Below are 27,527 nucleotides of genomic sequence, written 5' to 3' on the forward strand. Positions count from 1 at the left end.
TAGGCATCCATGTCCTAGTGGATTCCTGTGCTTGTGGTCCGAGAGCCCTGCGCGTTAGTTCTGTACCTGGCTTGCAGATCTGTATAATTTCTCTGTTTCTTATTTGTACATATATTCAGAAATTAAGGTTACTTTGGCAGTTCTTTGACTGTAATCACTCACTTGCATTGAAGTTATCTTAATTCATTACAGAGATTTTGCAGATGGCATTTTATTCTATTTCTGACTTTTACATTTCTTAAGCACGTTGGGCTCAGTCAGTGTTTTGAAATGATGACGCTTCTAACAAAAGCACGGATGGTTAGTTTTAAGTAGAACATGATTAACCTTTATAAAAATTGATGGTCCCGAGTTACTGAGCATCCTCAATATTTGTATTCATTGTCTTTTCCTCTTACACTGACGTAAAGTGTTTGTTGGAAAATTGTGATGAAGAAATATTATAATTTATATATATGAAAATGGTGTAGCCACATATGCATATATATAAAAGAATTCACTATTTTTCCAGGGTAGTGTTAAAGTTTTAACCTGTGCAGTTGATTTTAGGATATGGCTGTATATGGTGTCTTGTTCTGATTCTGTAAACTTCTTGAACAAATATGTTTTGTAACTTGTGTAATGTAATGGGAAGGTAGTAGATTAAAGTGGTGCTTTTTTTGGTTGCTGTTGTTAGAGAACGTGCGTGCAAGCAGTGGGGTGGGGGGTGAGAGAGAGAGAGAGAATCTTAAGCAGGCTCCACGCCCAGCATGGAACCCAACATGGAGCTCAGTCTCACGACCTTGAGATCACGACCTGAGCCGAAATGAACAGTCGGGTGCTTAACCGACTGAGCCACCCAGGCACCCCTCTAATTTTACTTTTCGAGCATAATACGTTATATGAGACTTATGATGTAAGCGAACCTATGAACTTTAGTGAATATACTGCTGTATTCTATTTTTCAATGAAGATGACAGAGAAGATATCCCTGGCAGAACCTATAGGGGGACCTGCTCAAGAGATGGTTTGTATTTGATTCTTTTGATTCTCTTCACCCCTGAGTCATTCCTGAACCATCCCTTTTTGTCAGGTGAACTATGACGGGGAACTGCACAAGCACCCCCAGCTTGAGGCTGATTTGTCGGCAGTGAGAGAGATATATGGGCCGCACGCAGTTTCTCTCAGGTAAATCAATACCTCTCGTGAATAAAAATTAAAATGATTTGGTAAGTCCTTGGGATTTTTCTGTTGAGTTATTTAAGTGGAAATATTCTTGGGCTTAGTTATATTTGAAATTTCTTAAGACATTCTGCTGTGTTTCTACTTATACAAAATGGACTATCTGTGGCTGTATGGATTTTTTTGGTTTTGTTTTTGGTACATGTGGTTTAAGAGTACATTGGTGCATTAAAGAAATTAGTTATTTTGGAGAGTTAGTTTGCTAAAATATCAGTCTTAAATAGCGTCCTAATCAATTCCTTTAATAGACTTGGCCAGCTGGCCCATGCAGTCAATCATAAATCAAGGACACATCATGTGAACAATAAAAGTAAATAATGCATAACCACTGGTGTCCAGATCACATTGTGATGTGATCTGACCCCAAAAAAAGAAAGGGGGGGAAAAAAAAGGACATAAATTTGCAGTGTTTATTTGAATGATAATATATTTTATCTTGCAGTTACTTCATATATAATTTGGTGATAAATTTAAAGACCATTATTTATCACTTTTAATTATTCAGAAGACCTCAGTATCCTTACCTACCATCTTCTCTCCCTAATTTAAAAAAGAAACTCTTTCCTGTCACTATCCTAGTTTCCCTCCATGAGTCAGATCTGATTATTTCAGATTCTTCTTCTTTGCCTGATGGGCAGCCTCCAAGTTGCCATGGAATTTCAGACTCCGATCCCAGCCTGATCTCGGTTCCCGCTTTATCCACCCAAACCACCCAAGCCCGTTCTCCAGACGTGCTCTGTTCCCTCTTGACTTCCGGCGTTTGCACGAGCTGTTTTCTCACCAGTGAGTGCTTCATTCTTATTCAAGCCACAATCCAAAGGCCAGCTTCTCTGGAGCCTCCTTTGAGTTTCCAATGCCGATTAGTCGTTCTTCCCTTCGGACTCCCGTCACATTTGGCTTTCACCTCATTTATTATGCTTCTCAACTTCTTGTGTCTTGTCATTATTGGTTTACTTCTCCCCCTCTAGACCCTAAATTCTGTGCATGCAGGGACAGTGCACTATTTTGTTGGTTTGTTTTATTTTGTTTTGTTTTTTTAATCATGCTCATATTTTGTTACTTAATATAGCACAGGGAATATATGAAATATGGGTTGATGGATTCTTGATTGTTTGTATGGCATCCATGAAAGATGTTTACATTATCGGTTACTTTCTCTTCCATGGACATATCTAGATTTTGAGAGAGCCAACAAATATTTTAAGCTGGGAAGTACAACAGAACTACAATTGATAATTGTCAAGTGTTTCATTTTAACTTCAGAAACAAACTCACCACCACCTGCAGCCTCAGTAAACTGGGGTTGTATACATCCATCCTGTCTCTCCCACTCATGGAGGTCTGGTCGGCTGCAGTGGACTGAGAGTGATTGGGATTATGCTTGGAAAAACAAATATTTGCAAATTTCAAGGTTTTAGCAAATTAGCTGCAATTATTTCTCAGTTGATCTCTACTGTGGCTCCAGGGTAGGGAATATGAATAGTCAGTAAGGGTGTTAGAATGAATAAATGAAGAAGGCAGTAGGGATTTATCCATAAGTGGTTCAAAACAAGGATTAATTTTTTAACTTGAGTCGAAATTTGCTTGACTGCTTAAAATTTTGATCTCAGTAATTTAATCCCCTCCCCCACTAAAAAAAAAAATAAGTCTGGGATAGAGTTAATCATACAATACAACATATAGTTCAGCTTCTTTTCATTTGAGGTACCTATCATTTTAGGGTATTGCCTTAACGCATGTTGATTACCTTTATATAAAGTTAAGGAACTATCTTGAACACACATTTCCATGCTAAGCTCTAATTACACTGTTATATATATATATATAACATATATATATATGGAATATTTTTTGTTTCTTCAGCAAGAATTTAAGTACCAGTGATCATCTCTATTAGTATTTTCCATTATTAATAAAATTATTGATAACTTACCAACTCTTGAAATTAGATAAATACTTGGAATTTCATTCAAATGAAATATTGAAAGTCATAAATGGCTTTGATTTTTTTTTTCTCCTTCCCTATTTCACTTATAAGTTTTGATTCAATTTAAATCTCTATTAACATAAGCCATGTTCTTACCTGCTGTAGATTTTCTATAGCTGTAGATTTTCTATAGCTATCGAGAATGTTTCCAAAATAAATAACCTCCCAGAGGCCTCATGGTATAAAGTATGAACCACAGCGGGACTAGTCTGATTTACTTGAAATAAATATGAATGAATTTACTGTCTCGTATCGACTACTGAGGCTTGGGGACATGGCCTTCTTCCTTGCAAAGTTCTAAGCCTGCTGAAAACAGACTGTTCTAATTAGCTGTTCTTTTACTTAATTGAGGTTTATAAGAACTTAATGGAGTTTGAAGAACAGAAGTACCTCAATATGCATAATAGGCTATTTGGTGTCATTTTTTTTTTTTTAATGTGACGTCTAATGAGAAAGGCAGCTAACCACATCTAAGTTCTCTGTAAGAGATGGAAAGAACTGGCATTGCCTCACTTGAGACAAAAACCTCTTAAAGTAGGTTGAAAGAGGAGGTAGAGACAGGGACTAATGCCCAGTTCATTACTGAAGCAGGTAATTTCAGCTCTTTGTGGCCATAGCATTCAAAAGCAGAATCCTGGCTGTGTTGAACCATCCTTATAAACACTGATGACAATTCCAGTTCCTAGGCTCTTGTATTGGAAGTGAGTTAGATTTCTGGAGAAACAGGATAAACCATCAGTTTATTAGACTGAGTGAACATGTCTCATCTTGAATCATGCAGCAAAATGAGGATGTTTGATGTTTTTCATTCTACATTTTCTCCTCTAGTCATGTATTTAAAAAAAATCTGATCAGTGCCATCGGAAAACAATTTGAGGTTAATATTTTTAGAAAGGTGTGGGGAATTACAAGTCACAAAATTCTCACGTGGTCAGGAATGAAATGATTCTGACAATTTGCTTGTGGTGTTTCACACGTCTAACCCGTATGAAATAACCTTTGCTTTATGATCATACCATCTTCTGTTTTAAAAGTCGAAGCCATTTTTATGATGACTAATGCTTAATGAAGGTTAGAAGATTGCAAGATTGTGACTCTTCTGCATTTTTAAAAAAGATTTTATTTATCTGAGAGAGAGAGGGTGTAAGAGAGAGAGCACAAATGGGGGGAGGGACAGAGGGCGAGGGAGAAGCCGACTCCCTGCTCAGCGTGGGGGCTTGATTCTCAGACTCTGGGATCATGACCTGAGTTGAAGGCAGACGCTTAACCACTTAACCGACTGAGCCACACAGGCGCCCCATCTTCTGCATTTTGATCACCTTTTGTGGATGGACAATTGTAATAGGGCCTTTTGGAGTTGATGTTCTGGAGGACAGGGCAGACTGAGGAGTTCTTAAGGTTGAGGTTGTGCTACTATATTCAGGCCCACATACTTCCTTGAGAGAGGGAGGAAGGGAGGGAGAGAGAGCAAGAAAGAGAAAGGAGAGGGGAGGGGAGGGGAAGGAGAGAAAAGCCACAAAAATCTGTATGAACCACTTATTCTGGATTTCTGCATTTCCATTTGTAGTGACCGGTAGGATTACTTACAGATCTTCTGGTTCCTGTCCTCTGGTATTTGGCAGCATTTTATTTCTCTGCCCCTTTAATGTGATGAGTGGATACAGCTAATTTTGTCCAGTGAAATGTGAGTGTGGGTACTAGTGCAGGAGTTCCCGTTTCCCCCAGACTCCCATCACTATGGGCTCCTGAGTGACCCCAGTGAGGAGCAACTCCCCTCCAGCCCTCCGAGTCCATAGGGAACATGTAGCGTTCATGATGTATAAATCCTTTTTTTGTGTTAAACCATTGAGAGCTGAAGAAGTCTGTTACTAAAGCATACCTTAACCTACGTTGAAGACGTCTTTCATCAAAAGATTTGCCGTTGGATATTTGTAGTGTCCTTTCCAGCTATTGGTACTCCCACTCCTGCTTCTGGAGCCTCCAGAAAAATGGTCTGACTGAAAACCAGGGGAAAGTGATGACAGGAAGCACCTAGAAGAAACAAAGGGGGGAGTATTTTCCAAAAATACTGGCCCATAATCTAGTTGAAAGCTTCAGAATGTCAGATCCCAGACAGTCACCCCTATTCCCAGCGCCTGTACTTTCTTCAAGTAAAACCAAGGATTTTTCACCGGGGGAGGAGGGGTTGTAGAAACTGTATCTCTAATACACTGTCATTTTGTATCGCCTTCTTTTTTTATCTGGACCTAGTTTTTACATTCTTCTCAGTCTTGTTGCCTTTTAGAGAAACTTCAGAGCACTTTGGATACAGTCTTGCAAATGCTTTAATCTACCAAGATTTCTTCCTGACTACTGAGTTTGCATATTTCTTGGCCCATTCACAAACATCTCTCCCACACTGAGCAAAAAACATACATTGAGTAGGCATGCAGAGAGAGACAGGGAATGCTTGTTGAGTTTCAGATGTCATAGAAGGTGTTATGTTTCCTCACAGAATCTATTTCTTCTCAAAATGTAACTGACCAGTCACTGAATGCAAGAAATAACTGAATAGTAATGATTTTATTTCCCAAGAACCTGTGATAGAATTTCATGTATGTGTGTATATGTATAATTTCCTTGACAGCTAATAAGGGAAGGCTAGATATCTAATAATATTTTTATAACCAGTGCAATCACTGCTAATTCTGATCAGGTAGTGTTATAAAACATCACAACAGTATAATGAATAAGCTGTATTTATAGAGAAAGGAGGACCAGGAGAGATGGTCTAACATTTACTATATTGTGAGTATGGATGTTGTGTCTCATTAATGATGATGTTATCTTGATTAGTTCCATTAAAAATTAGGAGAAGAAATTGCCAAGAATTCTAACACATAGTGCCCTCAAAAATACATGTTCATAGAAAAATACATTTTGTACATACGTTCTTAAATGAACTAGGTCATATGTAAATATCCAAAATCAAGTGACCAGATTTCAAGATATGTTGATTGAAAGAGTAGCTCAGATGTCTGGGAAAAAAAAAATTGTGAAGCAGTCCTTTCTCAGTTCCAAGGTATAAGAACTGCATCAGATCATTTCTGTGTTGTTCTCCTTATCTTAAAAAAGTATTCAGGTTCAATTTGATGTGATCTTTTCACAGTGAATAAATATAGGCAGTGCATGAAATTATTTTGAGTTATTATAAACCCAATACAGCATTCAGGACACAATCAGATATCTGGCTTCACAATTCAAGTTGCATTCATATTTCAGGCTTTTGACTTGATTCTGCATTTGCTATTCATGAGATCCGGGGCAACTGAAAGTTATTCAGATATAGAAGCAATCCTGATGACTGGGTCGCTGCATCTGGACAAACTGTAATCACGCTTTGTAATCTCGCAGTGGGAAATCTGAAATTACTGGCATTATATAAAAAGGGCATCACAACGGAAATTGGTTTGCATATACGCAGCACTGTTGTGAATTCTTTGAAGTGTGGCATAAAAACAAAAAGTGTAACTATTTACAGATCTACACCTGCAGAATCCAGTTAATTGCAAATCTTTAATGCCTCTGCCTCTTCAAAATTCTGTGTTTGTGTTCTGTCTTTGTGCTCTGCTGTGGCAGGGAAGAGTACTTATAATTTTGTTGTTGTTGTTGAAATAAATTGATAGTGTTAGAAATTAGGAAGGTACTAACCACAAGAATGTTGAAGAAATCATATAAAGAATACTTAAAGATTCACATATTAAATGTTTTAAAAGAATACATGTCACTTTCTGATCATAACTTTATGATAAATTCTGTTGAAGTGGTCTGGAAAACTCCGAAGAAAACAGCTGTGGGTAAGGTTCTTACTGATTTTTCTTGTCTCTGATTCCCTTCTTTCAGCCTCTAATTGTACCAGTCTTGCCACTGTAACTAAATCCAGACAAAAGTTATTCTCCCTTGGGAAACTGGCAGTGACCCGAGCAAATGAACGCCTGGTGATGATGGGGATGTGGAAAGTGGTCGCTGTGATAAGCTGACTGGTGCGATTAGAAATGGTCATAACCTTTTAAAATAGTAATTAAATGACATATATCAAGACCCCCAAATATAGTTATATTATTTATTTCATGCAGTAATTTTAGAAATGATTCTGTGAGAAGACAGATGCACATAGATTTTTATCCAGAGGCCTTTTTATCAATATTTACAGTGTAAAAAAAAAAAATCAATAGCAGCCTCATAATTTTAACATTACCTTATTATAGAATTGTATTTATACAAATACAACCATTTAATTCTATGATTTTGAAGAATATTTCATAATATAGAAAAATACTTATTTTAGAAGAAGTGAAAGAGCAGGACAGATTTTTATATACCATATAAAAATATGGAATGAGATATAAGCGAAGATAATATCTGAGTGGTAGTATTATAAGTTGCTTTTGTGTGTTTTTCTGACATTTTATAAAATGAGCTTATATTACCGTAGTAATCAGAAAAAGTAGATATGTTTTAAAAAAATTTTTTTAATTTTATTTATTTATGTGACAGAGAGAGACAGCGAGAGAGGGAACACAAGCATGGGGAGTGGGAGAGGGAGAAGCAGGCTTCCCGCGGAGCAGGGAGCCCGATGCGGGGCTCGATCCCAGGATCCTGGGATCATGACCTGAGCCGAAGGCAGACGCTTAACCGACTGAGCCACCCAGGCGCCCCAGAAAACACATAAATTTTATATAAAATAGGTTTTACCCACAATCTACAGTTAATAAATAAGTACTTTTTTAAAAAAAAGTTCTGGTTTTTCTATTTCTATTTTATTTAAAAAGGGAATTTCAGTTTCCATGCATTTTTGGTAATCTACGTGCTCCAAATAGTATATTTTGGAACATATCCCTCCGGATAGTAAATATTTTTATATCAACTTCTTTAGTAATGGGTAAAAAATTTTTCTATTGTACCAGTGTGCTATACTTTAAGTATTTCCTTATTATTTAATATTTGTTTCTGTCCCCAATTTCTACACTCACAAACATCCTTCTAGGCAGAGGTTTACACATACTTGTTACAGTTTTCACCCCACTTAAATGTCTATTGAACATCATTAATAATTGATCCTCATCATTACATTTAGTGGTTCTTTCTTTTAATTTGCCAACACAAAAGATGTTTGACTTTTATATTTATGAATAAATTGCTGATGTTTAAGATTGGCAAATTATGACCACTGGGTCGTGGGGCCCATTTTTGAACAGCCTGAGAGATACAGATAGTGTTTGCTTTTTTAAAAGGATTTAAAGAAAAACAAAAACCAAGAGGAATATGTGACAGAGACCAGAAAAGGCCTGAGGCAAAGGCTAAAATACTTACTATCTTGACCTTTACAGGAAAAGCTTGCTGACCCCTGAACCAGAGGCATAAAAGAGATGGTTTATTTGCTTGGTCCTTATTCTTGGCATGGTGTCTGTATAATTTCATAAATAAATTGGCATATTTTTGTATCTAAATTTGCATATCATATCATGTCTAAATTTGCATAAGGTTACAAGTGTTCTTATCCTTTATGAATAACACAGATTTTTTTTATTATGTTATGTTAATCACCATACATTACATCATTAGTTTTTGATGTAGTGTTCCATGATTCATTGTTTGCATATAACACCCAGTGCTCCATGCAGAACGTGCCCTCCTTAATACCCATCACCAGGCTAACCCATCCCCCCGCCCCCCTCCCCTCTAGAACCCTCAGGTTGTTTCTCAGAGTCCATAGTCTCTCATGGTTCGTCTCCCCCCCCCCCCAATTTCCCCTCCATGAAGTGTTTTTAAAAATTCAGTTACTATGTGAATAATTTTTATCCCTTTTCTTTTTTATGTAATCTAAAAATATTATCATCAAAGAATAAAAAATACAATTTCATAAATAGTGAAAATGTGGTCAGTGGTTTGATATATATATATTTTTAATTTTTTAATTTTTTTTTTAAAGATTTTTATCTATTCATTTGAGAGAGAGGGAGAGTGCACGTTCAGAGGGGTGGGGCAGAGGAGAGGGACAAGCTGAGCAGGGAGCCCTGTTTTGATATATTTTTAAGGGGTTGATGGAGAAAGCACAGAGGCTGAGTTCTTATATTCTTTTTTTTGTTTTTTAAGATTTTATTTATTTGAGAGAGAGGGAGAGTGAGAGGGAGAGTGAGAGGGAGAAGCAGACTTCCTGCCGAGCAGGGAGCCCGATGCAGGGCTTGATCCCAGGACCCTGGGATCATGACCCGAGCTGAAGGCAGACGTTTAACCGACTGAGCCACCCAGGTGCCCTGAGTTCTTATATTCTAATATGCTGCTTTTTGTGTGTCATAGACATTAAAAATCAAAAAACCCCTTCGATTCCTTCATTCATCAAATTACATAAAACCATTTGATCATTAAAAGTGTCTTCTCTGAACCCTAGACAAGTGCCACAGTTTTGTATTATATTAACCTTACTTGAATACGTAATACACAGAAATTATCATTGAGTACTATGTGCCAGATAATATCCTACAAACAATTTTGAAATTGAATATGAACTCAGTGCCTGACTTCCCCACTGACTTATCGACTCTTTGACATCTGATTTCAATTCTCTAAAGCTCAGTTTCCTTGTTTGCAAATGAGGGTAGTAATGGTATCCTCGTCAGAAGGCTATGATGAGGACCCTGCAAAGTGATAGTTTATTGAATAGTGAACCGATTAATCACCTGTGTAAATAAATAGGATGTGTGTGTTTAAATCTTGGCTCTGCTGCAGAGTGATGATGGGTCAGTTACTTTATTGCTCTGAGCCTCAGTTAATGCGTATATAAATTAAAGGTGGTGGTGGTACCCATCATGCACCGCCATCACGTGTATATAAAATTCTTAGAATAATTTCTGGCACATGAGTGCTTAATAAATACTGGCAGCTAACTTTTATCATTTCAGTTATCTGTATAATTTTATTTCTCATCCTATATAGCATTTGTAACTTCATACTTTTATAAAAATATAAAAAATACAGATTTATGTATATAGAGAATCTGGGGAAACTATTGTTTTTATGTTCTTTCATGTATGCCGGTTTACGGCTCTTCGTGGGCTGGAGAAAGGTTGGTGTTTAGAACGTCTTCATGTGGCACATGGTGTTGTTACTTGTTTTAATTTGGATATATCAGACTTTCAGAGCTGCCTATCAAAACACGATGACATGTGAGCGGCAGAGCCCGTGGATCCGGTCGGAACCAGTGATGTTTAGCATGGAAGGGAAAGTCATGGGCACATCCTTGTGGCAGTGAATTATTTTCCCACCCTTTCTTCCTGTCAGAAACTCCTTCCTTTGCCCTTTGAGGCAACTCTTCCTCTTCAGAGAGCACAATGAAAACCAAGTGGTTGAATTCGCCACAGAGAACTGGGGATGTTTGAAACTATGAAGCAAACAATTCTTGAATTTATGTATGCAAATGCATGTACGTAAAAATAGAAAGATGTCTAGACGGTATAAATAGTCACAGGAGATGACAGTCCAACTACATGGAGTTCGTTAATTCACGTCCCCAGTCACTTCTGAGCGCTCTGTGGAGATCAGTGAGAAGAGTTAGGGATTGAATCTTTGACTTAAACGAGCACACATTATCTTTTAAGGAAAATGGAAAAATAAGTGTTAATCTTTGCTTTCAGGGAATACGGAGCCATTGATGATGTAGATATTGATCTGCATATTGATGTTAGCTTTCTGGATGTAAGTATCAATTTATACAATATGATTGGTACATTCAAAAATGTTTATTTGTGTTGTTGGAAAAAATTAAATATTTGTTTCTCATTATTAGTAACAAGCTGATTTTGTTAAAGTGATTATAGAGAAATACAATGACTGGCTGAAGAAACACATTTTATATATGTATATTTTTACATTGGTTCTTTTAATATATTCTGAAATTTATGGGCTCTTATTATAGTACTTCATTATTTCTTAAATTTTCACTTTAATTTTCCTGTGTAGAAGGTAAAAATTAAGAATACTTTGACATTCTTTTCCAAACCCTAGGTCTTGAGGTAATTTGTAAGCCTTATTGATTTATGTATTTCTTCAAAATAAATTTTAAAAAGTTTCATTTTGGAAAAAAAAAATCAAGAACTCTATAAAAGGTGACTAATTCATCTTTTAATATATTTATTTGCACAGGAGGAGATTGCTGTGGCTTGGGAAGTGATTCGAACAGAACCTATAATTGTCCGACTACACTGTTCCCTTACACAGTATTTAAATGGCCCAGGTTAGTTTTATTTCTCTGTTTACTATTTTGAGTATGAATTAGTTGTGCTTTGGGCGTGAAAGGGAGTGTTCATTTGGTAATTCTGAGCATAATTGCAGCTATCTTGATAATGGTATTTAAATATACTTGCATCCTAGCAAAGATGGTTTATTGCCAGTATAACTTATGGAAACAGAAACATACAACATTTAGTTGTATAGATTTCAGGAGTTGACAAGTTGCTGTGAAACAAACAAATAAAACCTAAAAGAGAACTCTGCATATAGTAGAGGCTCAGTAAGTATATTTTGGGTTGCCCTTAGAGTTAATTATTTATGTCTCTGATTCTGGGATTCGATTTTAATGTTTACTTATCCCACCTTTGATTACTGATGAATTTAGCCTAACTATAAATATAACATACTTCTATTTTTAAAAATGGAGATCTTAGTAATATTTTTGTTTTCCACTATCTTGAAGGATGATTTTGCTATATCTCAAGTGATAGCTATTTACAGCAAAGGACATGATTATTAAATCTTGCCAATACTTACTGGATTAAGATATCTTGCCCTACCAGATACACATGCACATGCGTGCATCTGCACGTGCCCGCACACACACGCGTGCACACACACACACTGTGTCTACTCATGTTGCTACAGTTACATACTGCTGAATAACAAACCACCCCAAACTTGGTGGCTTAAAACAGCTTACCATCTCTCACTGTTCTTTGAGCTCAACTGAGCAGTTCTTGCTTGGAGTCTCCCATGCCTTTGGAAGTCAGGTGGTAGATGGAGCTTATGTCAACTAAAGGCTCTGCTAGGTTGGATGCTCAAGATGCTGGACTTTGAGATATGTTGCAGTTGATGAGTGTGTCATCTTGGAGCTCAGCTGCGGCCCCTTGACTTGACTGTTGACCTTACACATGGCTTCTTCATGTGGTTCCGGTTTCTTGTAGCATGGTGACTGGGGTCCGAAAGCAAGTGTTACAAGAGACAGGCTGTGGATGCCACCTGGGAAAAGGCACAGTGAATCTTCCGCTGTATTGTATTGTTCAAAGCAGTTGAAAAACCCACCCAGAATCAAGGGATATGGACATACACAGCACCTCTTGAAGTCAAGGCCGTCTTCACACATCCTTTACTGTGATGTTGGCGCGTTTTTCTTTAGGCATATTAAGGAACTTAACATCTACTATTAGCTTTTACCCAAGAAAGATCCCTGACCCATTCCAAGTTTATGAAATACATAGGAAAATCTTTCATTTTGAAAAAGTTTCTGTTGAGTCACCTCTTTTCTGTTTTTGTATAATGATTTCTACTTAAATAATCAGCTCTTAATATAAACAACATATGATTTAATGCCAGGCAAAGACAACTAGATGTTACATATTTTTATTGTGATTATTTCAAATGTGTAGAAATGTAAGAAAGAAGAAAAAGAATTACTCATAATCCCTCTATAGTGAGAAACCTGTGAATAGTTTGGTGTTTCTCTTTTCTCTGCACACATGGCTCATTTTCATAAAGTTGACATCGAACTGTATAGTTATACACCTTAATGTTATGTCACGAGACTGTCCTCAAGTCATTAAATATTCTCAAATGGAATAATTTGTAATATCTGCACAATATTCCAGGTATAGGTGTATGTGTTTTTGCTGTTTCCCCAGATACTTTGTTGTATGGTTAAGTTTTTTTCTTTAGGGATTTGATATGTGACCATTCGATTTTATTCTGTTGGTGGTTAAAAGAGAAAGCAGCTCTTCTGTCTGAACTTTTTTTTTTTTTTTTAATTATCAGGGTTAGGAACAAAATTGGGTCAGTTCATCTCTACTCACATTACTCCATCTGTGTGAGATGAGAATGTGGCATGCTTTTATGTAATCTTACCACTGTTACTCACTTTTTAAATATAATCTTGAATTTTAGGCAGAGATTATCCTTTTCAACGTCTCTTTAAAGATTTGTTATATTTCCATGGTTTTGTAAATGTTCTAACAATTATATTCTAATTCACGTTTAGATGATTGTATTGTTCAGTACCCCTTCTTCGGTATTACAGCTCATCCATAATTTAGTCCTTCTGTTTTCATTTCTGCTAGTTGATTTGCTACCTAATAGTTTGTAAACCAAAGAAACATGAGGATTATGCTTGCTTTTTTCATACTGGAGAATGACACTCTCATTTTGTGAATGAGACACACTTGACCAACTATAAGTTTATGGGGTCATAATAGTCCCCCCCCCCCCAAAAAAAGGTAAAAATGCTTGAGAGACTTCTGCTAGTTTGTGTCTGAAGTGTTTTAATTTTGTTCATTTGCAAGACATCTATTTTGGCGTTGCTTGTGTTTTGTTATGTGTACTTACTGGGCTATTTTTTCCCTCTTTTTCCTTAATATTATCTTTCACGTATTTATTTTTCAATTGGTACCCTTTGGTCTTAATTTACCTCAAACAAGTTTTGTGACTAATCCAAGGTTTAGACTGACATAGTTAGCAGTTCTTTTTGAAAGCATTCATTGCTAAGATTTGGAAATGTATGAGTAATACTTATTTGAGCTGTAATATTTGATCAGGGCTAATCTGACAAAATATCTGTAAGTGAACAAGAATGATAAGAATTAAAGAAATATACCTCCTTATCCACTTTAATATTAAAGATTATTTTCAATGTATATGAGGAAATATATTTTAAATAAAAAGACATGATTATTCTTATTATGTATTTTTTTCAGCATTGCTGGTGTATAAGTCTAGTTTCTGATCTGAAAGGCAAGGCTGCTTTTAGTTTAATGTGATAAACAACCAACTTTTTTTTTTTTTTTTTTTTAAAGATTTTATTTATTTATTTGACAGACAGAGACACAGCGAGAGAGGGAACACAAGCAGGGGGAGTGGGAGAGGGAGAAGCAGGCTTCCCGCTGAGCAGGGAGCCCGATGCGGGGCCTCGATCCCAGGACCCTGAGATCATGACCCGAGCCGAAGGCAGACGCTTAACGACTGAGCCACGCAGGTGCCCCAAACAACCAACATTATTAAAAATGTTGTTCTGTGCAAATCATCTCATGATTGGTACCTGCACATGTACATGATCAGTGTTAGAATCATTTCCACGTATCTTAAGCAGCCCTCACTTACTGCCTTCCCAACCTACGTTATATGAAAGACAAGGAAAAATCGAATAACCTTCATCTTTTTTAAAACATAAAAATATTTCTCTAGTGCATTCTGTCAAGTTCTTCCTCAGTCTGTTGTCCCTAAAAATGAACCCTCGTGGGGAATTATTTGGTTATTTTAAGGTAACTTTTAAATAAATTTAGGAAGAATAGACATTTTTATATTCACTTTTCCTTTATTCCTTTAAAGGAAGATTTGTTCATTGTTTTTAATTTTATGTATCAGTACCATTCTGTGTTTTTTGGGTTTTTTTTCTGCCTGAGGTCAGTAATTTTAGCTAAATTTATTCATGAGTACTTGTTTGCTTAATGGGACTTTTATATTCCAGTTTATTTTCTAACTGATTCTTAGTTATCAGAAAACTATTACTTTTAAAAATTTTTATAAAAATTGAGGTGCCTGGTTTCTTCGTTGGTTAAGTGTCCAACTCTTGATTTTGGCTCAGGTCGTGATCTCAGGGTTGTGAGATTGAGCCATGCATTGAGCTCTGTGCTGAGTGTGGAGTCTGCTTAAGATTCTCTCTCTCTCTCTCTCCCTCTGCCCCTCCTTCCTGCTGTCTCTCTCTCTCTCTCTCTATCTCTCTCTCAAAAAAAAATTATAAAAATTAATCTAAAACATTTTTAGATTTACGGAAAAATTGTAAAGGTAGTACAGTGTCCCCATATACTCTGCATCCAGTTTCACTGATTATTAACATCTGAATACACTCAAGGCAACTAATAGTAATAATTAATTTCATTAATTTAATAGTAGTATAAGTTTTATCACTTGAATCTTGGAACAGTTTTGAAAGTAACATCTTGTTAGCTCTTTCAGTATATTCTAAAATTTGGGTCATCCAGATTTTATACTACTAGTTGAGTCAGTGTTTGTAACTTACATTTCTCTAGAAGATTTATCATTTTGGTAAAATACTGATGTTTATTTTCTAGTCATTCATAGTATGAATAAGTTTTGGTCTTTGTATCATTAATTTGTAGGAATAATTTATATATTCTGGGTAAACATTTGTGTCTCTTATCTCTCTTTTCTCTCTCTCTTTCTCTCTGTGTATCTTATATAATTTCTTCCAGTGACAATTTCAGTTCTTCTAGTGCATTTTGGATTTTTCAAAAACCAGGTCCCTTTTGTTTCTCTGCCTCCATCTCCCCAGTCACTTTTCCCACCTACCTGGGAATAGATTGTGTCTTCTTAAATCTTTTAAGAGAGAGCATAACATGTTCCAATTTTGTCATCTTTTCTTAAAAAAAAAAAAAATTCTGCTGAGTTTTCAAGATGTTAGGATTTTTCTTACTCATTTTTGAATTTCTGTAGCCCTGGGTTTGGGATAGGAGGGATTCGAGTGATGTCCACTCTGTTCCTCAGTCTGTATCTAAGGATTAGCATGCTTTTGGAAAAGGAACTGATTGATGATACTAACAACAGTTTTCTTTGATCAGTGGAGTGTTTGTGTCCCAGAGTAACTGCCAACACGGGGGGTGAGGAAATTGGGGATACCAGTTTGGTTCCAATGTGGAGCACGTGTGATCTGAGAATGTCCTGTTAACAAAGACAGTTCACCACCTCCACTGATCCAGACCACAGTATCTCTTGCCAATTACTTTAATAAGTTCCTGAGTGATTTTTCCTACTTCTACCCTTGTTTTCTAATGACCAAGAATGATCTCCAAAATCTATATATATAAACCATAAATAGCAATGTATAAGACTGTGTATATGCTATTTTTAAATATGTATGTGTGTATAAATATTTCTTACATACTATATAATATGTAAATGTATAATATATTTATGTATGTGTACATATTAGAGTGTATCATATATATTACTTTTCAGTCTTTTTCCTGGCTGTTGGTTAAGTTTCAGCTCAACATATTGACTGATTATTTTTTCCTTTGCAGTGCCCACTGTTGATGTCTTTCAGATTTCTACAAAAGAGCGATTTGGATTGGGACATCAGCTGAAAAAGTAAGTTTCCCAAAAAGAAAAAAATAAATTTCTTTGAAAGAGAGCTGAGTTCTCATTTTGCTCACTCTCCTCCCCTTCTTATTAAATAAGAGCTCTTTGAAGTGAGCGCCTCAGGAGAGGAACTCATCCGATGCCAAGAGCTGCATCAGTAATTTAGCTGGCAGAGCTCACCTCTCGCAGCAGCCGCAGTCCTTCTGTTTGCCCGCCCGGGTCCACTCTCCTCCCTCCAACACCTGCCCTCATCTGTGGAGGTTGATCTGTGTGGGTGCAGGTTCTAATGTGTTGCTGTGTCTCGAATGTGACCAACAGAGGAGGAAGCAGTATAAAAAAGGAGTATTTATTGCCTTTGGTTTCCACTCTAAGAGGTTACCTTGAGTTGACTAGCCCTTCAAGTGAAGCTTTCTTCTCTGCTCTAGGCCACAGCCTATGCATGACTCTCTCTCTTACTGGGCTCCATTACAGGTTCCCTCTGCCTGTTCCTTGGGGCCTAGAGGTGGTAACACTTGGCAGCCACTGCCCTGTGCTTGGCTCCTATACTTACACTCTTGAAATGATCATTCCTTTTTTAAATAAACCCTTTATTTCCTCTTCGGACCTTGACTAATGCAATGAATGAATTTATATTTTATGAACATAAAATTATCCCAGTCAAAATGACTTTTAAAACATGGTAGCATATAGTCAAAATATAAATTTAATAAATCCTATGCTATATATCAGCTATAAGAATTTGTATTACTGGGATGCCTGGGTGGCTCAGTTGGTTAAGCATCTGCCTTTGGCTCAGGTCGTGATACCGGGGTCCTGGGATTGAGTTCTGCATAAGGCTCCCTGCTCAGTGGGGAGCCTGCTTCTCCCTCTGCCTCTGCCCCTCCCCCCCCTTGTGCTCGCTCTCTCTGTCTCACAAATAAATAAATAAAATCTTAAAAAAAAAAAAGAATTTGTATTACTGGAGAATTCCCGAAGGATTATTTATTCTTCTGAATATGCAAATTTTACTTCAACTTAAATTTACCATTAGATTATTATATATTTAAACACGTGGTTTGCATCCTCAACGATGATTCAGTTCATGTGTTCACCTGTATTTTAATGAATTTTAATTGGGCATCAGACATCAGCCTTTATTGAGCAATGTTCTAAGAGAAAGTACTTTGAAACATTTTATTTCATTTACTAAATAGAGATTTATTGTGGTCATTTTACTTGAGATTATGGATGTAAGAGGAAGCTTGTGTGTGTTATCACGGGTTGTACATATTATGGAGCTCTAGAATTGTCTTAAAGTTTTTATGACTTGATATTGCTCAGATATGAGTTATGTGTGGATCACATTTGAAGGGAAATTAAGATAAAGGGAGTATTCTTGCAAATTCCCAATGTTGCGTTTAAATATGAACATATAAAAATTAGATAATAAACCCTTAATGTTTCAAATTGCACGTCTCTAAAACTAAATTCAATTTACAACATATGTTTAGCACATTATATAATGCAGTGTGGTTTCCTTATAAGCACTTAAAAGAGCAATTTTCTCATTTTTCTGTACTAGGATTAGGTGTGCTTTTCCATTGGAATTGGTTTTTTTGTGTGTGTGTTTTGTTTTTTAAAGATTTTATTTATTTATTTGAGAGAGAGAGCGAGCGAGAGAGAGGGAGAGAGAGAGAGCCTGAGCAGAGTGAGGGACAGAGAGAGAAACAGACTCCCCGCTGAGGCGGGAGCCCAACCTGGGGCTTAATCCTGGGACCCAGGGATCATGACCTGAGCCAAAAGCAGATGCTTAACCGACTGAGCCACCCAGGTGCCGATGGTTTTTTTTTTTTTTATTATGTTATGTTAATCACCGTACATTACATCATTAGTTTTTGATGTAGTGTTCCATAATTCATTGTTTGCATATAACACCCAGTGCTCCATTCAATACGTGCCCTCCTTAATACCCATCACCAGGCTAACCCATCCCCCCACCCCCCTCCAATCTAGAACCCTCAGTTTGTTTCTCAGAGTCCATAGTCTCTCATGGTTCGTCTCCCCCTCCAATTCCACCCCTTCATTTTTCCCTTCCTACTATCTTCTTTTTTTTTTTTTTTTTAACATATAATGTATTATTTGTTTCAGAGGTACAGGTCTGTGATTCATCAGTCTTACACAATTCACAGCACTCACCATAGCACATACCCTCCCCAATGTCTATCACCCAGCCGCCCCATCCCACCCACCCCCCACCACTCCACCAACCCTCAGTTTGTTTCCTGAGATTAAGAATTCCTCATATCAATGAGGTCATATGATACATGTCTTTCTCTGACTGACTTATTTCACTCAGCGTAATACCCTCTAGTTTAATTGGATTTTGTTTTCTGTGTTGAGCTAATGTCTTACAGGTCTTGGAGCTAAGCATGGAGCCTGCCTCTATGTTATGCCATCCAAGTTGATTACCACCATACCTTGGCACATCTTTTATTTTTTTCCCCCTCCTGTGATGTTTTCTCCCCTCACACAATTTTCCTTGTTTTTAAATTTTTTTTCTAATTTAATAACTTGATTTTTTTAAGAGCAGTTTTAGGTTCACAGCAAAACAGAACAAGATACAGAGATTTTCCATATACTTCCTGTCCCCACATGTGCGTAGGCTTCCTGTTATCAACATCTCCTACCAGAATGGTACATTTGTTAGAATTGATGAATGTACATTGACACCTATCATCCAAAGCCCATAGTTTTTACTTTATGTACTTTTGTTAGCCACTTAACCCGTTTTTAAAAAAGTGAAGTGAAGTTGATCCAAAGGAGGGAAGAATTATAAAAACAGAGAAATCTTGGAATGTATGACTTTCTGCCTTTTAATTAAAGATGTCTGAGTTACATTGTTTGGGCTCAGAAAAAGAAATGATGTGTATAATTCCAACTCTGAGAAATTAAGGAAAGCTGTGTTCTGTAGTCATTATTTAATCACTTTGTAGAATCTGTCACATTTTATTAATATTTCCATCTAAATGTTTAACATTTTAAAAAGGTTAATTACTTCTATGGATAAATTTTAGTTCTGTGGACAGTTTAGTATATGGGCTAGAACTTTTTCATAACGATTCCTATTAATTTTTAATCTAATTTACTTTTCCTTAATTATAAATAACTGGGTTTGCATGTGATCCTTTCTAGTCTAAAATAACATGATTTCCAAAAATCTGATCTCATCCTCACAATAAGTCATAAAAGGAAACTGAAATATGAAGAGGTTATTTTCCAGAAACATATAGTAAGTTAGGAAGGCAGACTGAAAGTCTAGGCCCTTTGTTATTATTGCTCTGGTTTGTTTTCAGCAAATAAGAAACACTCATTAAACTTTGTCTGTGATTCTTTATCTGGTGTGTTTCTGGCAACTGGACGGGCTTAATAACGATTGCAGGCGCAAATGCATATGCTTATTGTATGTGAAGCACTATTCTAAGCGCTTTACCTACATTAACTCACTTGATCTCGACCACAATGCTACCCAGCAGGTACCATTACTATCCACATTTCCTGGATGATGAAACCGAGACCCAGAGAGATTAGGCAAGGTGCTAAGGTCATAGTGAGGAAGTGATAGAGCCAGAATCTGACCCCAGATCAATACTTTTGACCCATCCACCAATCTGCTTCTCATATAATCGTAGGTATCCTTTTGTTTTATGTAAAACTTGGGATATGTTTTTGACACTGAATGAATATTGGGAGAACATGAAGGCATTGAAAGAGCCTGAAAGAAAAAATAAATACTGACCCAAAACAGTAGTGGGTCAACAGTGTAGTGATCAGTCTCATATAGAGTATCTATCATTCCAAAGCTAAACATGGCACAGGCCATGGAAATACTCTTAAACTATATATGACTTGATGCTGAATTTGCATCGATCAACCTTAAATTGTTTTTAAAAGGAAAAAAAGCCTTGTAAATCTCCAGTATTGCCTTAAATATATACAAACATAAAATTAGATATAAATTCTTCATCTGTTGAGTTTGCATTTATAAAACAAAATTCAATTTATAACTGCAGTGTAAAACACTCAAATTTTAATTGTAAAATTAGTACATTAATTTGATTTGATGCATGATGCTGTTTTGCTGAAGCTGTTAGACCACCACAGGTTAAATATAGTACTGGCTCCTTGAGTGCGTATTCCTTTTGAAATCAGCATGAAGAAAATCATAGCGTTGCCCACATACGCTCCCTTTTCTCTGAACTACCTTGGGACCTTTGTTGACGCAGCTACATTGTCTGGTGTAATTGGCCTTTGAAGTCTTTTTTCAACCAATGGCAGTTGTACCAGCATAATAGTAAACACAAACACCGGTGCGAGCACTAAAATCTCTTGGTGGCTCTCCATTATCAAGAGGTGTTCATTACACCACATGTGCTTATCTGTATATTTCACATTACGGTCGACATTAAACACAACATTAACTTTCTTACAGGACAGTTAACTCCCACCTTTTGAATCCAAGAACATCTAGGGGTGTGGGTGCCCAAGTTTAAGAATTACTGGTCTCAGATGCTGAGGTCACACTTTGGAATGCTAATGTAGTATGAAAGTTGGAACAACTTTAGCTATTGACTTGTTTTTTTGTTGTTTTTCCAATTAGTCTATCAAGAATTAGAAAAGCATTTGTTAGGTTTCTTAGGGAATGGTGCATAGGAATGGCAATTTTTTAAAAAAAATTTTATTTATCTATTTGACAGAGAGAAACGCAGCGAGAGAGGGAACACAAGCAGGGGGAGTGGGAGAGGGAGAGAGAGAAGCAGGCTTCCCGCCGAGCAGGGAGCCCGATGCAGGGGCTCCATCCCAGGACCCTGGGATCATGACCCGAGCCGAAGGCAGACGCTTAACAACTGAGCCACCCAGGCGCCCCAGGAATGGCAATTTTTTATAGGAGGAAAAGAATCTGAATCTGCTTGGTACAAAGGGTGGTGTCACTGGGGATTGCAGGTTAGGTACAGGGACAAATGAAAACCCTAATATTACTGTTACATTTAAGTCATGCTGAAATCTTGGGTGAAAAAAAAAAAACTTCAAAAATAAAATGTTAAATAAAAAAAAATTTCCATTGGCCTGAGCTTTAAGGTGAATTTACTGCAAATTTGGAATCCTGCATCATAGACTGCAGTTTTATCCCCTTCTTCCTCACTGCCTCTGTAGCTAAAAAGGCCCCAAAATATTCCATAAATGACTATTTCTTCTGAACTCAACTAAGCTCACTGACTAAAGGCCAGGGGTAGTAAGTCTGAGGTTGTACTTTGTGGTGATCGATGTTAATTTGATAGACACTGAGGATCTTGAGAAATTAATAATGGTGTTAGTGCTAAGAGTCACACCTGTTGGAGTAGCATATGTTAACATAGGTCATTCCATATTGGATAGCATAGGTGTTGCAGTTTTGCCATTTATTACCAGGCTAAATTGGGACGATTTCAGTCTTTAACCTTACTTAGCCTTATTTGTGAAATGTGTAGAATAATAGCTACTATTCTCTGGGGGTGTTGAGAGTTAAAAGAAAAAAAAACCTGTTATATAAATTACTCTTTGGTATATTATAAATGGTAAATATTGGTACCAGTGTTTTGTATTTTGTGGGGTGTTTTTTTTTTTTTGCTCCAAAAGCAATCTGTGTTAGAAATAACTGAGAAGAACACGAAAAGCAGGCAATGCTGAATTGACTTTTGAAAGAAAATCAGAATGTTTTAATTTATTGTATACATAAAGTTAAAGTGTAAAATTTCACATCTACTTGAGCCTCAGCCTTAACAGACCCTCTGCCATTGCCACTTGAAAGGTGGGATCTGAGAAGCTGTCACAGTCAGGGACCCTTCTCAGAAAACAATACTGTGTCCAAGTCCACAGCTGATGTTCCAGGATTCTTTGCCATGAAGCAGTGATGGGCAGTGGTCTTGACTTAGAAACTACTGAGATCAGGAGTTGCCAAATTCCTGTTTTATGATAGTAACTAAAAGCTTTTAGAGACACACAGTTTTTTTAAATTTTTTATTTTATATATATTTTTTTAAGATTTATTTATTATTTTAGAGAGAGTTTGCACATGCATGTGTCGGCAGGGGAGAGGCAGAGGGAGAGGGAGAGAGAGAACCTCAAGCCGACTCTGTTCTCCCACACCGGGCTCGATCTCATGACCCTGAGTTCATGACCTGAGCTGAAACTACGAGTTGGTCACTTAACTGACTGAGCCACCCAGGCACCCCAAGATACACAGTTTTGTTTAAAAAACCAGTGTATTTAAAAGTGAATGGGCTAGGAGCACCTGGGTGGCTCAGTCGTTAAGCATCTGCCTTCGGCTCAGGTCATGATCCCAGAGTCCTGGGATCGAGCCCCGCATAGGGCTCCCTACTCAGCGGGAAGCCTGCTTCTCCCTCTCCCACTCCTCCCCCTGCTTGTGTTCCTGCTCTCGCTATCTCTCTCTCTCTGTCAAATAAATAAATAAAATCTAAAAAAAAAAAAAAAGTGAATGGGCTGTGCAGAGAGAGAAAATTTGCTGATTTCATATTTCTCCATAGAGTCAGTTTTACATGGTTCCTTTTTACTTAACGATTTCACAGTTTCATTTTATTTTCCTTTTCATGAAGAAAACTGCATAAGCAAATCAAGTAAAAAGAAATTGACTTTACTTGTATCTTAAGTGATAAAATCATAGTTAATATCAAACAATATTTCCAAAATGTGTTTCTGTCCCCAGCAAAATAATTCAGAACTTCCTTTTGGCTAAAGAACTTCGGCTAAAGTTGTTTAAAGGCTGCCCTTCTAAATATCTTTATAGCCTATTATTTATCAATTCTTTTTTTTTAAAAGGTATTTATTTATTTATTTGAGAGAGAGAGAGAGAGCAAGAGAGCATGAGCGCAAGTGGTGGGGGGAAGGGGAGGACAGAGAGAGGGAGAAGCAGACTCCCCACTGAGCTGGGAGCCCGACGCGGGGCTCCATCCCAGGACCCTGGGATCATGACCTGAGCTGAAGGCAGACACTTAACCACCTGAGCCACCCAAGCGCCCCTATTTTATCACTTCTTTTGTCATTTATGCTATTAATCATATCATAGTAATTAATGAGTTATTAACCAAAATGCAATAAAGTCATAGAAATTTTCTGCATGGTGCTTTCCTACACATGGAAACATCTCGTGTGATTTTAAATTATAATCTCACCAATTACTATGCATTTATTTTCCTTTGATAAATACGTTCTCTACATAATACGGAAATCTCATATCATCTTGGAACTGTGATGACAGACTTACTTTGGATTGACAGGATCATGCAGACATTCGTCACACAGCAGTGGAAACAGAGCAAAGAGAAATCCAATTGCCTGCACAATAAGAAGCTGTCAGAGAAGAAGGTGAAATCTCCCCTGCATTTATTTTCTACCTTGCGCAGGTGGGTAGCAGATGACTTCTCTGTTGTCTTCAGTTCTGAGCATGTGCTGCTCCATAGTTAGGTACTTCAGAGCATTCTTTCTATGGTCTTGGCATGCATTTATTTTCTGTGTGACTTCAAAGAACGGACCAAGTTCTATCTATTCCATCAAAAGCATAGATACCCATTTCTACATTCAGAGTGTTCGTTTTCTTAACATGCGTTAAATGTGTTCAAATGACATTCTATGTTTTCTAATCACATAGATTTTTCTGTACCAAAATTAGTTCTGCAAAGAGTTCTGGGACAGGAGGGGTGCAAAACCTGATAATCTGTTTTTGCTTTGCAGGAAAAATATAATTCATTTCAGTCCATGTGATCATTGTGCCCATATTGCGGTTGCTATCTGAGCTGGATGGGCTGTATTAAAATGAGGTGGTATTTGTGGTCGAGTTGAGTTGATTGCGCCTACCAGGTGTTCTCCGCGGTGTGTCATACTCATGATTTGCCCTGTATTAATTGTTGTTCCATTTTCAAGGTCGCCAAGTTATCCTCCCCCTGGTTGTGGTAAAAGCAAATCCAAACTGAAATCTGAGCAAGATGGAATTTCCAAAACGCATAAGCTGCTGCGGAGGACTTGTTCCAGTACCGTCAAGACCGACGACGTGTGCGCCACCAAGTCGCACAGGACCTTTGGTCGCTCCCTGTCCAGTGACCCCAGGGCTGAGCAGGCGGTGGCTGCCATTAAGTCGCACAAACTTTTGAACCGGCCCTGCCCGGCAGCTGTCAAGCAAGAGGACTGCCTCACTCTGAAGTCGCACAAACTGTTGACTCGGTCCTGTTCTGGAGACCCGCGATGCGAGCACAACACCAACTTGAAGCCCCACAAACTGTTAAGCAGATCTTACTCCAGTAATCTCAGAATGGAAGAGCTGTATGGACTGAAAAACCACAAGTTGCTCAGCAAGTCTTACTCCAGTGCTCCCAAGTCATCCAAGACGGAGCTTTTCAAGGAACCTAATGCAGAGGGCAGGAGGCTCTCTCTTACCTCAGGGCTTATCGGTATCTTAACACCGTCTTCATCGTCATCTTCCCAGCCTGCTGTGCGTAAATACTTTCATCCTGAGTTCCTAAATGTTAGCTAAGGTGCAGGAGAGGTTTTTGTAAGACCTGGTAGAGGAAAGAAGCAAGATCTTCGTTTTCGTTTTTGTTTTTTAGAATTTACCCTTTGTTTCTTTTTGGATATTACTATAGCATACCAGACATTGGCAACCAGTACTGGAATGTTCATTTTGATTCTGAAAAAATAAATATAGCTATTGATTGAAGGTCTAGTCCAAATTCCTGTTATGGTCATGAATGCTGCTAAAAATGGAAGGAAGTCAGTTGGATCCACAAATCCGATCCTTTTAAGCAAGCAGGGCATTTTAATGTTTTATCAAGTAGGTTTATCTGTTCTCTAGTTTTCATACATAAGTAGTGGAGGACAAAGTTTGTCTAATAATTAAATTCAGAGTAATGTCCTTCCTTTTATATATACATGTAAGAACATTTGCCTATGAACATCATAACTTGTGGAGAGAAGCAACATCTACTTCTACTACTTTAAGCTTCACTTAAAGCTGCTTTCAGTGTCTACTTTCTAAAACTGAAATCACTTTATCCTGAAGTTTTTTGGTGGAGATGGGGCCAGAAGGTAACTGTATTCAAACTTAAGTCCTCTGCGTGGTATTTATTGGGAGTCAGTCTTACACAGAGTTTACCTTTGGAGTGATCAGCATTATAGCTGATTTCAGATAAAGAAACAGACCTATCCTATGTATGTTAAATACGTAAAATAGTTGATAAAAATGTTGTTTACTTTTAGTAAATGCGTGTGTGCGCTGGGGTAAGGGTATACTTAACTCTTAGCCATATATATGGATACACCTAGTAATGGATGAAATTGAAAAAAATAAGATCCATTATCAGAAATTGTGCTGCTCTTGTATAGCTTTATTTCTAAAATTATATTGTAAATGATACCATAAAATTATATTTGTGTTAAGAAAATGTATTTAAGTATGTTGATAATTTTAGATGGACATCCCTAAAAGCCCATTTCTTATCAAAAGTAGGCAGTAAGGACACACAGAAAATAATGTCAAAATGTTAACATAGAACGTTTTCCATGACAGTTTCACCTAAGAAAGTTAATTTCACATATTCTGTAAAAGAAAATGTCTTACAATCTTCCTGTATGGTTAAGCCTACTACAGTACAATAGTTTAGTGTTGTACCCCCTCAGTAGCTGTCTCATATATCCTTGGAGGAATAATTCTCATTGTAAAATAAGATGGAAATAGTCTAAATGAGGAGGTGGGAGCATTTGACAAAAAGTAGTAGAGAAAATGAGCTTTTGTGATCATTTAAAAATGCCAATCATTTTTACTAGAAGATCAGAAATTAAGAATACTATCGGTTTAGCTTAGACAAGGCTTGTGGTAGTAATGGCAGAAAGTATGTTATAAAGAAATTCTAAAATCTTGATGTCATAATCAGTGATTTAATTCATATTACAGTTGACCTTAGATCACACTTGTATTCACTGTTGCAAAAAGTCAAAGACTGTAATTCATATATTCTCTGAGTTAAAAAATTGTTTTCTTCTTTTACTTTGCCTTTTATAGCCAAATGGTGCCAAATGCATTCCAATACGAGACCGCGGCTTCCTAGTGCAGGTATGAGCCACGTCATCCATTGCAGAAATATTTTAGCTTTTAATGGGTTTTCAAATTATTTATGCACTTGACTTAATTATTTGTCTTTATTGTTTTATTCAGACAATTGAGTTTGCTGAACAGCGGATCCCTGTATTGAATGAATACTGTGTGGTTTGTGATGAGCCACATGTCTTTCAAAATGGCCCCATGCTTAGGGTAAGTTCTCACTGGTAGAATATCAGTGTTGATATAGAATATAAAAGGGTTAAGATATAAAAATAAATAAGTAAATAACTTGATTTACAGTAAATGCTCTCTACTGAGCAAATTATTTAATACACATGGTGGTGTAATTTTGACAAAAGAATCACTATTTCTAAAGAAGTCTGTGAAAGAGCAGGTCGTTTCATATTAGGAAAATATTTCTTAGTGTATTTCCTATATGTGCCTATCTGTCATCTCTCTTTCCTTCCCTCTATTTATATCTGTGTATCCATCTACATCTATATCAATATCAATAGATGTAGATGTAGGTGAATATAGAGATTCATATAGCTACAGATGTATATATGCAAGCTTGTGAGCAGTGTTTCTTCAAAACCACACAATTTAAGATGCTTATTCTAGAGAAGAAAGGGTAGAAGTTAGAAGAGATATACAAAGAATCAGAATTTTAAAGATTTCAAAAAAAATGCCAGCTTACTGAAACATTTGGGGCATTATTGAGGGAGTATAGAAGTAAGAACCAATGTGTATATGTTGCCACAAAAAATAAATTTTTCCATTTATTTAGATGTGCAGTTTGGG

General features: G+C 37.0%; 1 protein-coding gene across 4 annotated transcripts in view; it reads left to right on the plus strand.

Annotated features, from left to right (window-relative positions):
* The window catches only part of PARP8 (poly(ADP-ribose) polymerase family member 8), a 172,765-nt gene that overhangs the window by 101,759 nt on the left and 43,479 nt on the right, over nt 1-27,527 (plus strand). For 3 of the 4 annotated variants that reach the window (XM_032415219.1, XM_032415221.1, XM_032415220.1), the window contains 9 exons: nt 1,073-1,167; nt 7,012-7,044; nt 10,882-10,942; nt 11,390-11,480; nt 16,546-16,612; nt 23,914-24,039; nt 24,557-25,121; nt 26,688-26,738; nt 26,841-26,936. In XM_032415219.1, coding sequence (XP_032271110.1) covers nt 1,073-1,167; nt 7,012-7,044; nt 10,882-10,942; nt 11,390-11,480; nt 16,546-16,612; nt 23,914-24,039; nt 24,557-25,121; nt 26,688-26,738; nt 26,841-26,936 — 1,185 coding nt within the window. The remainder of the gene's footprint in view (nt 1-1,072; nt 1,168-7,011; nt 7,045-10,881; nt 10,943-11,389; nt 11,481-16,545; nt 16,613-23,913; nt 24,040-24,556; nt 25,122-26,687; nt 26,739-26,840; nt 26,937-27,527) is intronic. The other variant, XM_032415218.1, reaches the window with a different exon arrangement.

The sequence above is a fragment of the Phoca vitulina genome, unplaced genomic scaffold (genome assembly GCF_004348235.1).
Source record: "Phoca vitulina isolate PV1807 unplaced genomic scaffold, GSC_HSeal_1.0 scaffold17, whole genome shotgun sequence".
NCBI lineage: Eukaryota > Metazoa > Chordata > Mammalia > Carnivora > Phocidae > Phoca > Phoca vitulina.